This window comes from Monodelphis domestica, chromosome 5 (assembly GCF_027887165.1).
Source record: "Monodelphis domestica isolate mMonDom1 chromosome 5, mMonDom1.pri, whole genome shotgun sequence".
Classification (NCBI taxonomy): Eukaryota; Metazoa; Chordata; class Mammalia; order Didelphimorphia; family Didelphidae; genus Monodelphis; species Monodelphis domestica.
In genome coordinates, this window is record NC_077231.1 from 39026274 (window position 1) to 39038654 (window position 12381).

The following is a 12381-nucleotide window of genomic DNA, read 5'->3' on the forward strand; positions in this document are numbered from 1 at the left end:
ATTTTTTTTCTTTAAATCTCTTATGATGGAAAGATTAGATAATGATGGAACACAGTCTTCTTGAGGCTATACTGCTAAAAAACTGTTTTACAAAACTTATCTGTGGCTTTTCTATACAGACTGAAATTTCACTGTCTGACAAAATTAAAATCAGGATGTTATTTTCTAAACCCACATATGTACATGATCACAATTTTGAAATAAAATACCAATAAATACCTCTAATAGAGAGATTTAAGCATTACTTCCTTCTGGCTAACAGACAGAGAAAGGCGATTTGTCAGGTCTTCTTATAGGAATAACCCTGTTTACCCCCAAAACAGAATAAGTAATAGGTTGTTCTACCATCTGAATACATGTTCATCTCTAGATCACAAATTCCTTCTTATACATTGTACACATTTTAAAAAAAACAATTCATATAACCATAGTCAAAGACAACACTGTTTAGAAATTCCCTCTTTTGCAAAATACCGAATTCTTAGTACTTGTATTATTACATCCCATGCACAGATTAACCACTTTAAAAACTTCTTGTGTGTCATATGATTTCTTGTTTCTAGTTCTGACAGCACATACATTAAAATAACATTTGATTAGAAGAAAGCCCAAGTTTAAATTCTAGAATAAGTTCTTCTCAACAACATAACAACTTTTTCTGGATGACTTTTACATCTATAAAGTAGCCATTACAATTTCTGTCCTTATAGAATAAAACATTCCTTTCTGTTTCAGACTGGCTATCAATCACATTTAGACAATTCTCAAATTCACTGAAACCATTATTCATTGCAAGGTCTAAAAAAACAAACTTCTAACCGTGAGTTTTGTTGTGCTCAATAAAATCTGGCTAACATTTTACATTTAACTGACAAACAGTTACCACAATACATGAAATTACATTTGTACCATATCAAAATCATTAGTAATCCTTCCAAGTTGCATGCATCAACCCTTAGAATTAATCTTAAGTGAAAAGTGCCTCTAACTGTGGAGTAAGAGACAAGACTGGGGTCTTAGTATTTGTCTTTCTGTTCAGAATCAAACCTCTTCCTCTCTGCAGCAGAAGAGGGAGGCAGATCTGATCAATTAACTGATAGCTTCCTGGTTTCCTTTCTTTTTTATCATCTCTGCCTGGATTTCTTGGTGGGGCCTTGCCTTAAAAATCTAAGCAAAGAATAAGGGACTTCTGTCCATATTATGCCCTCTTTCCAGCAAAATATGTCCAATTGCCACCTGATGTTATAATTTAGGGTATCAAAAAGCCAATTTCCTCATATTTTCCCTTGATGGTGCTCAGCTATTTAATAATAGAGAAAACAGACAAACAAACAAAAAACCCAACTGAATTTTCGCTCAGGCTGCTTAGATTTGATCTCTTCCCAACAGGAAGGGCCTGTGAGGAAACTTTTCCCTTTGTCTTAATTGGGTTGGCTAGTCCCTATCTGGCTCAGACCTCAGGCTTGGTAGCCACTCCACACCTGAGTCTTCCCAGACTGAAAAGGGAGAAGTCTAGCACAGCTACTACCCAAGTAGGGGATGGCATTACAATTTTAGGGTGCCATGGATAGACCATGCCTTTTGCTTATCAAAGGTGTAACATGCATTCAACATTAAAAGAAATGAGTTTTTTTCAAGCTATTTAGAGTCAATTTTTCCCAACACAAAAACAGACAGGGCAATACATGATGGAATGGATAGTCAAGACTGACACAACAAATATGAACGTTGGGCTGGATGTGCTCCTCTACTCACCCCAAGGAGCTAGGGGTGAGTGGTTCCAAAAATAAAGTGGTGTGGCTACGTTTCCCCCGGGGCCACACCCTCTTCCTTCAGTGTGTCCACTGGGTTTCCTACTTCCAACTGGGGGTCCTCTAACCACCCCAAGTTCCAACCAGGGGGCCTCTCACCACCCTGAATTCCAATAGGGGGCCTCCAACCATCTGGAACTGGGGACTCTAACCCCTGCAGTAGGGACTCAAACCCCAAAAATAAAGTCGACTAAAATCAGCTGGCCAGAATACCCTGCTTAAGGGAGTCGAGTACAACAGATCCTTCCCATAGCCCATCCAAGGGAGAGGGAGTCAGGTATCCTTAGGTGAAGATAGCCAAGAGGGGTGTCACAGTCTTTGTCCACACGCTTCCCAGGATTTCTGACCTATCCCCTTGCAGGAAATAGAAACTGCATACTTTCCCGGTCCACACTCAGAAATAGGTGGGCAGTTCTCCTGAATTAGTCCGAGTTGGCAATAGGCCATCCCAAATAACTCACAGGTTGGTGACAGTGGTTAGCCACTTAGCCATATGTCGATGACTCAGGAGACCGTACCCTCACACTCTCACACAACATTCTCCACACATTCATTCAACACCTCCAGAGGCTACTCCCTGGGCCCTCCACCAAGATGTGATGTGTTCTGGATCCCACTGACCCAAGTTGCCTTGGGACAGGGGTCCCCTCCCTCTGTTGGTCATACTCTGTTTCCTTCATGGGATCTCGGATGAGCCCCTATATGAAGTTCCCGTTTATGATCCCAAGTATGAAACCAGAACAACAATGTAACACACAAGAGGGATTTTATTAAAGCAAACTGCTCTTTGGGCTCAGCCTCAAAAATGGCTGGCATTGAGTCTGGGGTTTGCAGGCTTTTTATACACTTTTATGGTAGAGGGAGTGCAGAGGAATTCCTGGGGTGGAGGGAGACAGGAACTCCTAGGGCTGAGGTGTTATCAGTTCCTGGCATATGTCAGGAGGAGGAGAGACAAGAACTCCTGGGGTTAGGGTCTTTATGGCTCCTGGCATATGTCAGGAGGGGGAGGGACAGGAACTTCTGGGGTTAGGGGTCAGGGAGGGGAAAGAAGGGGTTTGGGAGCTGGCTCTTCAGCCTGAGACCGGTGAAGTAGGACCTTCCCTCTGGGAGAAAACTCTCTGGTGACAAGGTCAAAACCTGGGGTTTCTACCTCCCCACTAAATAAACTGGGGACTTCTGGATTCCATACTGACAGTACTAAGCCCCTTCTTTCTCTGCCTTAGGACCATTATTTTTGTTCTGCCAAGGGACCCAATTCCAATTTCTCTTGTTACTCAGGCTCTACAGCTATGTAAACGAAGAACTCTTCTCCAAACCAACCTATGCTGCATTCATCAGTCTACTCAATAACTACCACCGGGTAACAGGTCAGGGGGAACACTTCAGTTCTCAGCAACTTGAGGAACAGGACACTTTTCTTCGAGAGATAATGAAGACAGCAGTCATGAAAGAACTCTATGGCTTCCTCCATCAAAAAAGTGAGTGAGTCCCTTTGTTAGATGGGAGAGAGTATTTGGAGAGGGAATGGGGAAGGATTATGAGAGAGCATGGGGATCCTCAAAGCACCTGAACTCTAGCAAAGATCTAAGGGACAGGGCCTAAGAGAAGATGGAGAATGCAATAATAACTACATCCTAGAGAGCCGAGAAAATTGTCTGTTTTTCAGAATCTTCAATGATCAGTATGTTCTTCCTCCATTAGAATGTAAGCTATTTGAGCTAGAGATTGTCTTTTTGGTGTGTGCTTATATATGTATTCTTAGGATTTAGAACAGTGCCTGGAACATAACAAATGCTTAAAAGGTCTCTCTCCTCTTCTCCTTCTTCTCTCTCTCTCTCTCTCTCTCTCTCTCTCTCTCTCTCTCTCTCTCTCTCTCTCTCTCTCCTAAACTCTTCCCCTCCAAGCATATTCATGAATTTCTATAGCCTTATCAAATGAGAATAGTCTGGAGGTGGAATGTTTAACTAAATCCCAAAGAATCTGATGAAGAAAAGGATATCTTTTTTTCGTCTCAGGTTCCCTCCTTCCTTTCTACTCTTTTTGAGGAATCCTTTAACTGACTTGGAACTGACACTGACTTGTTGACTGCCAACACCACATTCCGCCAGCTTATCCTTGACTTACTAACCTCCCTTACTAACCCGCCAGGAAGCCCTTCTACAAGAGATGTTCTAATTTGCGAAAGCTTTTACTGGGAAACTGGGGTGGGGTGGGGGTGGGGGCAGCAATTTCAAAAAGCAACAAAGACACAGGAAGGAAACTCCTCCACAGTACAGGTTCCTGATACAAACTAAGCCTAATCAAGCCAAAGGTATTTTTGGTTGGCACAACTTCTTGGCTTGGTAGACTGTCGTCTTACTTTAAATCAGAAGTCTATTTCCATTTCCCTGTCCTTCCTGGGTTTTTTTTTTGTTTCAAAATAACAAACTCATTAGCCATTACTTATCTTGATACTCCTGCCTCCGAGAGTTGTCTCCTCAACTGTTATGGTAAGGTAGTACACAAGCCCACTCTGAGTGGTTACCATCAGGACAACTTTTCCTTCCACTTTGATGGGTTCCATTTTTAAGGTCTGCCAAATAATATCCTCTTCTTTCAGCATTGGGCAATGGAATAAATATCAGATTTGGAGTAAGGGGACCTACATTTGAGTACCAATTCATTCACTTATTAACTGCATGGAAGAAGAAAAAGGATGGGAATAAGCATTTATATGGCACCTACTGTGTGCCAGACACTATACTAAACACTTTACCAATATTATCTCATTTGATTTTCACAACTATTCTGTGAGGTAGATGCTATAATTATCCCTATTTTATAGTTGAGGAGATTGAGGCAAGTATTAGGTAAGTATCTGAGACTGAATATGAACTCATGTTTTTTTTTTTTTTCTGAGTCTTGGTGCAGCAGTCTATTCACCAGCCACTTCATGGCTTTGGTCATGTACTTTTTTTTTTTAGACTGTTTTTCTCATCTGTAAAAATAGGGATTAAAGTAAACTACCTGTCATATGGGGTTGTTACAAAAAAAAATAGTATGTCAACCTTAAAATGCTATTAAATATCAGTTATTATTATTGATCTGGACTTGTGAGTTCATTTGTGTTTGGAACTCTTAATAGGACAACTCTTTTTACTGAGGCATATTGGGAATTTGTAATTTACAGTCATTTATAAAAAAAAAAACCTTACTTTCTGTCTTAGTATCAAATCTAAGACAAAAAAAAAAAAGAGGCAAGGGCTAGGCAAATGGGGTTAAGTAATTTGCCCAGGGTCACATAAGTAGGAAGTGTCTGAGGTCAGATTTGAATCCAGGTCCTCCCAACTCCAGACCTGGAGCTCTATCTACTGTGCTACCCAGCTTCCCCTGTAATTTGCAGTCTTAAAAAGTTTCCTTAACTGAACCCAGGATCACACAGCTTGTACATGTTAGAGGCAAAACTTGAACCCAGATCATCTGGATTCTGAGGTTGGGCCTTTCTTTGTCTACTCATTATAGGACCCTACTTGTCCTTGTAATTGTTATGATGAGGCAGATTAATTTGTGGATAGTGATGGACATTAAAAGACCTTCAACTCTCACCACAGACATTTACTAGCTATATAATCTTATATAAATCACTTAACCTTCCTGTGCCTCTGTTTCTCCATCTGTAATTATGAGGGAGTTGGATTCAGTGGTGTCTATAATCCCTTTCAGTTCTAAATCTATGATGCTATGCTTATCATTCCACATTCTTGCTGAATATTGAATCTGAATCTCTTTGCTCCTCTAGAATCCCAGAGTTCCTTTAATCTTGCTTGTTCTATGACCAAGTATAGCCTGGGGTTTTCAGTTTGTTTTCATACCAGTGGTTTGAGTTGCCTCTGAGACAATCACTGTGAAGTTAAGAACTCCACTAAATTCCTGTACTGGGAGCCTTTCTGACCATTTGCTGGTCCCTACACAGGTAGAATATGTGTTCCATAGCCTTCATGACTTTTAAATTGCAAGATTTTCAAACACAGTGAAGCTATAATTTCTAGGAAGAGGTTAGTCCCACATACATACTTCTCAGCTCATGCATCTTCTTGACATTGTTCAGGTTTTCTTTTGCTTGGAATATTTACTAAATCCCCCACCCCACCCCAGGCCAAATTCTACTATATTCTTCAAAGGCCGTCCCATGTCCCACCTCCTTTATGACACCCTCCCACTATACTACCCCATATAAATATAAATTAGAATAATATGATATAGTTTCATAATTGTATTACATATATTCATCTTCTCTCTTGAGTGCAGAATCCTCTTAGATACATCTTTCCTACTTTCTGTAAATTAAAATAATATTGGCTATATAGGATACCTTCAATTCATATTTGCTGCTTGATTAACATCTTAATGGTTTGAATCTATCCTATTTTTTGAATCTAGATCCTATTTTTTGACAACTAAATCTGCCCCTATCAGTTCCCAGATGTTTATTTCCATTTCCCCAGACAGATACAGCTCAGAGCAAGAATTTGTCAGTGACCTGAAGAAGATGTGGTTTGGGTTGTATTCCCGGGGCCATGATGAGGGCGACTCCAGTGGCTTTGAACATGTTTTCTCTGGTAAGGCCACTCTTTTTGACAGTTGAAGGGGAGGTGGGCAGGAGACAATTTATTTCAATAGGGGTCTGAGGGACCAAACTGAGACCAGAGGATTAGAAACTGTGCCAATGGATGAGGAGTTTTTCTTGCACACTTTTGTTTTCTCTCCAAGCTGGAGGAGAGCAGGGTACCATTTTGAGACAAAGTCTCTTGTCTGGAAGAATCCAGTGGTATGAAGATTCTGAATATTAGGATTTCTGAACACTTTATTTAAAAATGATTTATTTATACTATTTTCCCATGGTTACATGTTTCATGATTTTTCCCACTCCCTGAACTGGGTTATACGTGTATCATTGCTGAACACTATTTCTAATGGGAGATTCAGTAGGGAAGATTTGTTTCTGACCAGCATTCCAATCATTTTGGTGTGTTTGCTTTCCACTTTATAAAGGTGGCACAAAAGTCTGTGATTTTCTCTTCCTCTTGTTTATGCCAGATTATCCATAGATTACCTAATATCTGTAGGTTCTAGCCTCATGATATAACCAGAGCTCCTACCTTTGGAGAATTAGAGTAAGCCTATTCCAGGAGAAGAATTAATCTGAAAAACTTGAAGCCACTATAGAGGAACACAAAGGAAGGATTTTCCTCAATGTGTGGCATGGATGATTCTGGGAAAGAAAGTCCAGGAAAACTGTGAAGAAATTCCCATTGGTCTAAAATGGGGAGGGGAGAGGGAGATGCAAGGATCCAGGCATGATCTATGGGGTCAGCAGAAGGCAATCTCAGTGGTGTCTCAGAGGATGAATGATCAACCCTGAAATTTTTTATTGTTTTAGGTGAAGTGAAAAAGGGAAAAGTGTCAGGATTCCATAACTGGATCCGCTTCTACCTGCAGGAGAAGGAGGGTCTGGTCGATTATTATAGCCACAATTATGACGGGCCGGTAAGTCCTAAAAACTGTTCTTACAGATGGAAAAAACATTACTGGGGGTCCCCACTAGCTCTTTTCATCCCTCCAATGTAGAGATCCAAAGCTGTCATTGTTTCTCTTTCTATCAGCACTTTTATATGGGGATGGTAAGTAAGCCTGACTGCCCTCATTATCTTGTCTACCAGAAAGGATGCTTGGAATGAGGTGCCCTGTGATGGGGGAAAAAGGAGAAAAATGGGAGGCACTTGAGGGTGGTTGTTCTCTTTGTTTCACTACAAAAGAATTTCAGGGGACAACTGGAAATTATTAAAAAAGCATTGACAGTTATTAAACACATGATGTGTGCCAAACCCTATGCTAGGAGCTAGAGAAGCAAGTTAATAAGATTCTGTATATTCCTGGAGCTTAGACTCTAGTACTCTAATAATTATCAATCAGCCAACCAATCAACAAACATTTATTAAGCATTTACTATTGGCACGGTGCTATAGGAATGCAAAAAGAGGTTAAAGATCCTCCCTGCCCTTAAAGAGCTTACAGTCTAATGGAGAAGTTGGCATGTAAACAAACATATTCAAAGCAAAACTATACTATAACATATTGCCTGGCATGTGCACTACCAGGGGGCATAAAAAGTGCCAGTTAGCTCTAAGGGAAAAGATCCCTCTGGCAGAGGGATAACAGATGCTGGCACGTGGGTTGTGTTTTAAAGTATGGGTAGGAATTCAGCGAATGAAGTCAGCAGGAGAACATTCCAGATGTTGGGAACTATGTGAGCAAAAGAACAAAGGGGGGGAAAAGGGCCTGTTCTGGGGACAGAGAGGAGGCCAGTTTGACTGAAACATAGGCTTCAGGGAAGAGAGTATTATAAATCTACTTGAAGAGAACATTTCTTTCAACACAAATTTTTTTTTATTATCAACTTTATCACCAACAAATACAAACATTTTAATGCACAAAGAACATTGTGTATGAAATAATGAATTTCTATTTCTTAACAGTTGGGGTTCATTATTAACCCCATAATATATTAATTATAATATATTATATAATAGTATATTAATATATAAACAATATAATAATATATAATCTATTAATAATTATATTAAATTAAACAAAATAGTATTTTTAAAAGTTCTACTTGCTTTTTATCTCTTTCTGAACTTTTTGTTCTCTTCTAGGTTTTTTTTTAGTGTCTTGTTGATGGTTTGCTCTGCCTCACCTGATTTTGGTTTCTCTATCACTTTGTACTAATTGCCCCTTCACCCTAAATATGTTTTCCCTTGTAAAAATTAAGTATGGTCAGGCAAAACAAATTCACCCAAATGCTGTGTATGAAAACACAGGCTTCATCCTGCACCTCTATTCCATCAACTCTTTTTGCTTTATCATCAGTCTTCTGAAGCCTTGATTGGGGATTGCATTGATCGGACCTCTGAAATCTTTCAAAATTGTTTTTTATATTATTGTGTAAATTTTCCCTGGTTCTGCTCATTTATTTTTAAATCTATAAGTCTTTCAGAATTTCTCTGGATCCATCATCTTTATTATTTTTCAGCACAAGAATATTTCATTCTATTAATATACCACAATTTGCTCAGCCATTTAGGAAACCTTTTTTCAGGTCCACCAGGAAAATGAATGGATTATATTTATCCTCCTGTTTTGTTCATTCTGCCATCACTGACTTTCCACCGTCCCCTGCCCCATCAGCTATGAATGCCCAGGTTGACTCAAGTTTTGTCAAAGGGCATTTTAAAAATATTCTGTGCTAGGATATCTTTGGGGAATAGTAGATTGTCTTCATTTTCTAAGTGTGGGCTTGAAAGGAAAATGCCAAATGCTCTTTCTCCTTTGTACTAGAATTGCTTCACATGAACTCAGGCTGTGCAACTCCCTTCTTGGCTCCCTTTTGACAGGGTTGTCAGGAGGGTGGAAATTGCCCTTATTGGACCATCACCAAATTTCAGGAGTATGAACATTTCTCTATGAAATGGTCCCTATATGGAGCACCTCACCCAGGCTTTGGCACACAATGGGTGCTCATTAAATCTTAGTTGACTTGACCTGAGGCATAGAATAATTACATCCCTGTCATCCTCTTCCCCTACTTTATAGAGCTCAAGTTGGCTAACTCTACCCTTCCCATCGGCTCATCCTTTTCATCCTCTTCTCTCTGCAGTGGGATTCTTATCCTGATGTGCTAGGAATGCAATTCAACTGGGATGGCTACTTCAAAGAAGTGGGATCGGCTTTCATTGGCAGTAGTCCGGAGTTTGAGTTTGCTCTCTATTCCTTGTGCTTCATCAGCAGGCCTGGCGGTGTGTAAGTATTGGGCTAGCTAGGACTTTTAGAGCAGACTTAGGGATATCCAACAGTATTCACAACCACCAGAAAGGGAGGCAGGAGATCTGGGTTCAAGCTCACGAACTGGCTCTGAGACTACATGTGCTTATAAATTTCTTTGAATCTCAGAGGACCTGGGATTGAATACTAGCTCTGCTGTTTCTGACCTGTGTGACCTTGTGTGTTTTCTCCCTACAGGTGTCATTTGAGCCTAGGTGGGTACCCCCTGGCTATCAAAACCTATACCTGGGACAAGGTGACCTATGGAAATGGCAAGAAGTACATTGCTACAGCCTATATAGTATCTTCTACGAATTAGAGTTCTGGGAAAGGAAAGAACGTGAGGTTCACTGGAGGTCTTCAGGAGCTGTGGTGCTATCTGCCCTGGTCTAGAGTTGGGAGGTATTATACACTGACCTATTTGAAATGGAGTTTTCATCAGAAAAATGACTGTCAAAGAAGGTTCGCAAGCCTAGAAAAGGCCAAAAAGGAGAAAGAAGAAAGATTTAAATTAGGAAACAATGACGACAACCACCAATGAAGAGGAAGATCTGGACCAAAGTCCTCTAGCATTTCTGCACTGAAGACTAGTGGATACAATTTATGAGTAGAATATTGATAACTAGGTTTTAAAAAAAACTAATATGTTATGGAACAACAATTATAATAGCAATAATATACCTGCCTAGATACTAGTCCATTCCACCATTACAGACCTCAAGTATATTGGAGAACTCAACTAATAAAACATATTAGAACTAGATCAGTATGAACAAATCTGTTGCCCACAATTGCCTAGGTATTACACTAGACAGAACAATCATTTAAGAACAGTATTTTAATGTTAGCTACCCCAAATGTTCATAATCTCCAAACTCCATGAAATAAAACTTTTCACAATAGGAAAGCCTATAGCAAAGGAGATTAAAATCCATGCAGGGATGGGATGAGAAACAAATGATCTCTGAGGCCATCTCCATCTGCTAGGAGAGTTGTACCAAGGATGCTTTCAGAGAGCCTACAGAAGATGAGCCTACCTCCTAATACTTTTATTCAACTGTAACTAGCAGTTATTTTGTATATCTGTGAAGTAGTCTGTAAAACAGCAAATAGAAAAGAACAATAGCAAGATACCAACTTGTACCAGACTGTCTCTAAACAGAACTTCCTCAAAAAATAAATAAGAATACCCTGATAAAATAAAAATAATTGTACACTTATTGAGGTCAACCAGAAGTCATGTTGCTATCTCACTGGAGCATTATACATACTGAAAGGCGTGTTACCATGCTTTTTGGTGAAACCATATAGCTTGATATCATTCACTGACGTCAAGTAAGTAATAAGATGTTTTGGTTTAACTTCCTTTTAACTTGAAGGTGATTTTTAGTTCTCTTTAGTAGAGATCTCAATGGATTCAAGGATGGACAGTCCATAATGGACTTAAACAATCTCCCTAAAAAATACCGTGTTTTATATTGGTCCATTCATAGTATTGTGTCAGTGGTATGTTATAGAGAAGAGTTTTCCACGTGAACACCAAATACTCTAGCACTAACACAATACGTGGGTCTATTTTTGTAAGCGTGCAATACACAAACAAGCCACATATGTACAACTGAATCAAAGGACTAATGATCATTAATAAAGACACTAAACATCTCAGTACTTTTGTGGGATGTTCAATAATTGGATAATAAATAAGTTGCTCTTTATACTCCTGGGATCTCAGCACGCCCTTTTGTTCCTCAGATAATATATTATTTTCTTGTGAATGTTTATAGACTTTTTTCTGTGAGAAGCTGTGAATGCTTTGTATAAAGGACATAATCTGTACTTTGAGTGTTGTTCTTATCTTTTGTTAGTAGAAATGTCATGCCTTCTGTTAAGAAAGATGAGATCAGGCTGGGAAAGTGTTTTGCTCATAATCCATGTGCCACTGTGAAGTATTTGAGCCAATGATTGTGTAGCTTATCTGGTCCTATTGCTTTAGAGTTTTGAAGAAAGGCTAGTTTGTGTCTCTTCTGTCAGTTCATTATACTGACAGTGCACAGTTTTCCATTTCTTGTTTTATTCAATGTATAATTCCACTCTACAATACATGGAGACAAGTGGAAGTTGTCTGTGTTCTCCTTCTTTTGGGGTACCCTTTCACCTGCAACTTCTCAAGCTACTGTAGTAAAGTTTTTGTTTGATTGAAGATGACTTGAGTGTTTTGTTTGTGTTTTTGATCTGCTTTGACTCCTGGTATTGCCTGAAACTTGTGACCTCTGTTTTCAATTACCAGTGAAAGGAATCTCAGCTATCTGATATATCTTATTTTTAACCTCTATCTTCTGTCATAGAACTAAGACTAGGTATTAGTTCCATGGCAGAAGAGCAGTAAGAGCTGGGCAATTGGGGTTAAGTACCTTACCTAGAGTCACACAGCCAGAAAGTGTCTGAGGCCAGATTTGAACCCAGGATCTCCCATCCCCAGACCTGGTGCTCTATTCACTGAGCCACCTAACTGTCCCTCTGATATATTTTTGTTTTCTGAATTCACCCTTTCCTTCTCTACTAAGCTTCCCTCTTAGCTTTGGAACCAAACACTTGTACCAGGTTCAATCAATGAGGAAATCTGGCCCCTAAAGAGAGAGCTCTTTATGTACCTACCTTGGCAGCTTAAGGATAATCATTGAAAGTTGTATTTGTCTCATGTCCAGGGTCT

At 39.5% G+C, this 12381-nt stretch overlaps 1 protein-coding gene across 1 annotated transcript in view; it reads left to right on the top strand.

Moving 5' to 3' along the window:
• ENDOU (endonuclease, poly(U) specific) overlaps positions 1-11871 on the top strand; it is a 34508-nt gene extending 22637 nt beyond the window's left edge. Inside the window, exons 6-10 of the mRNA XM_001376085.5 lie at positions 3090-3289; positions 6296-6409; positions 7231-7337; positions 9508-9650; positions 9870-11871. Of these exons, the coding sequence (XP_001376122.2) occupies positions 3090-3289; positions 6296-6409; positions 7231-7337; positions 9508-9650; positions 9870-9990 (685 nt within the window). The 3' untranslated portion in view covers positions 9991-11871. The remainder of the gene's footprint in view (positions 1-3089; positions 3290-6295; positions 6410-7230; positions 7338-9507; positions 9651-9869) is intronic.
• The last annotated feature ends 510 nt before the right edge of the window (positions 11872-12381 follow it).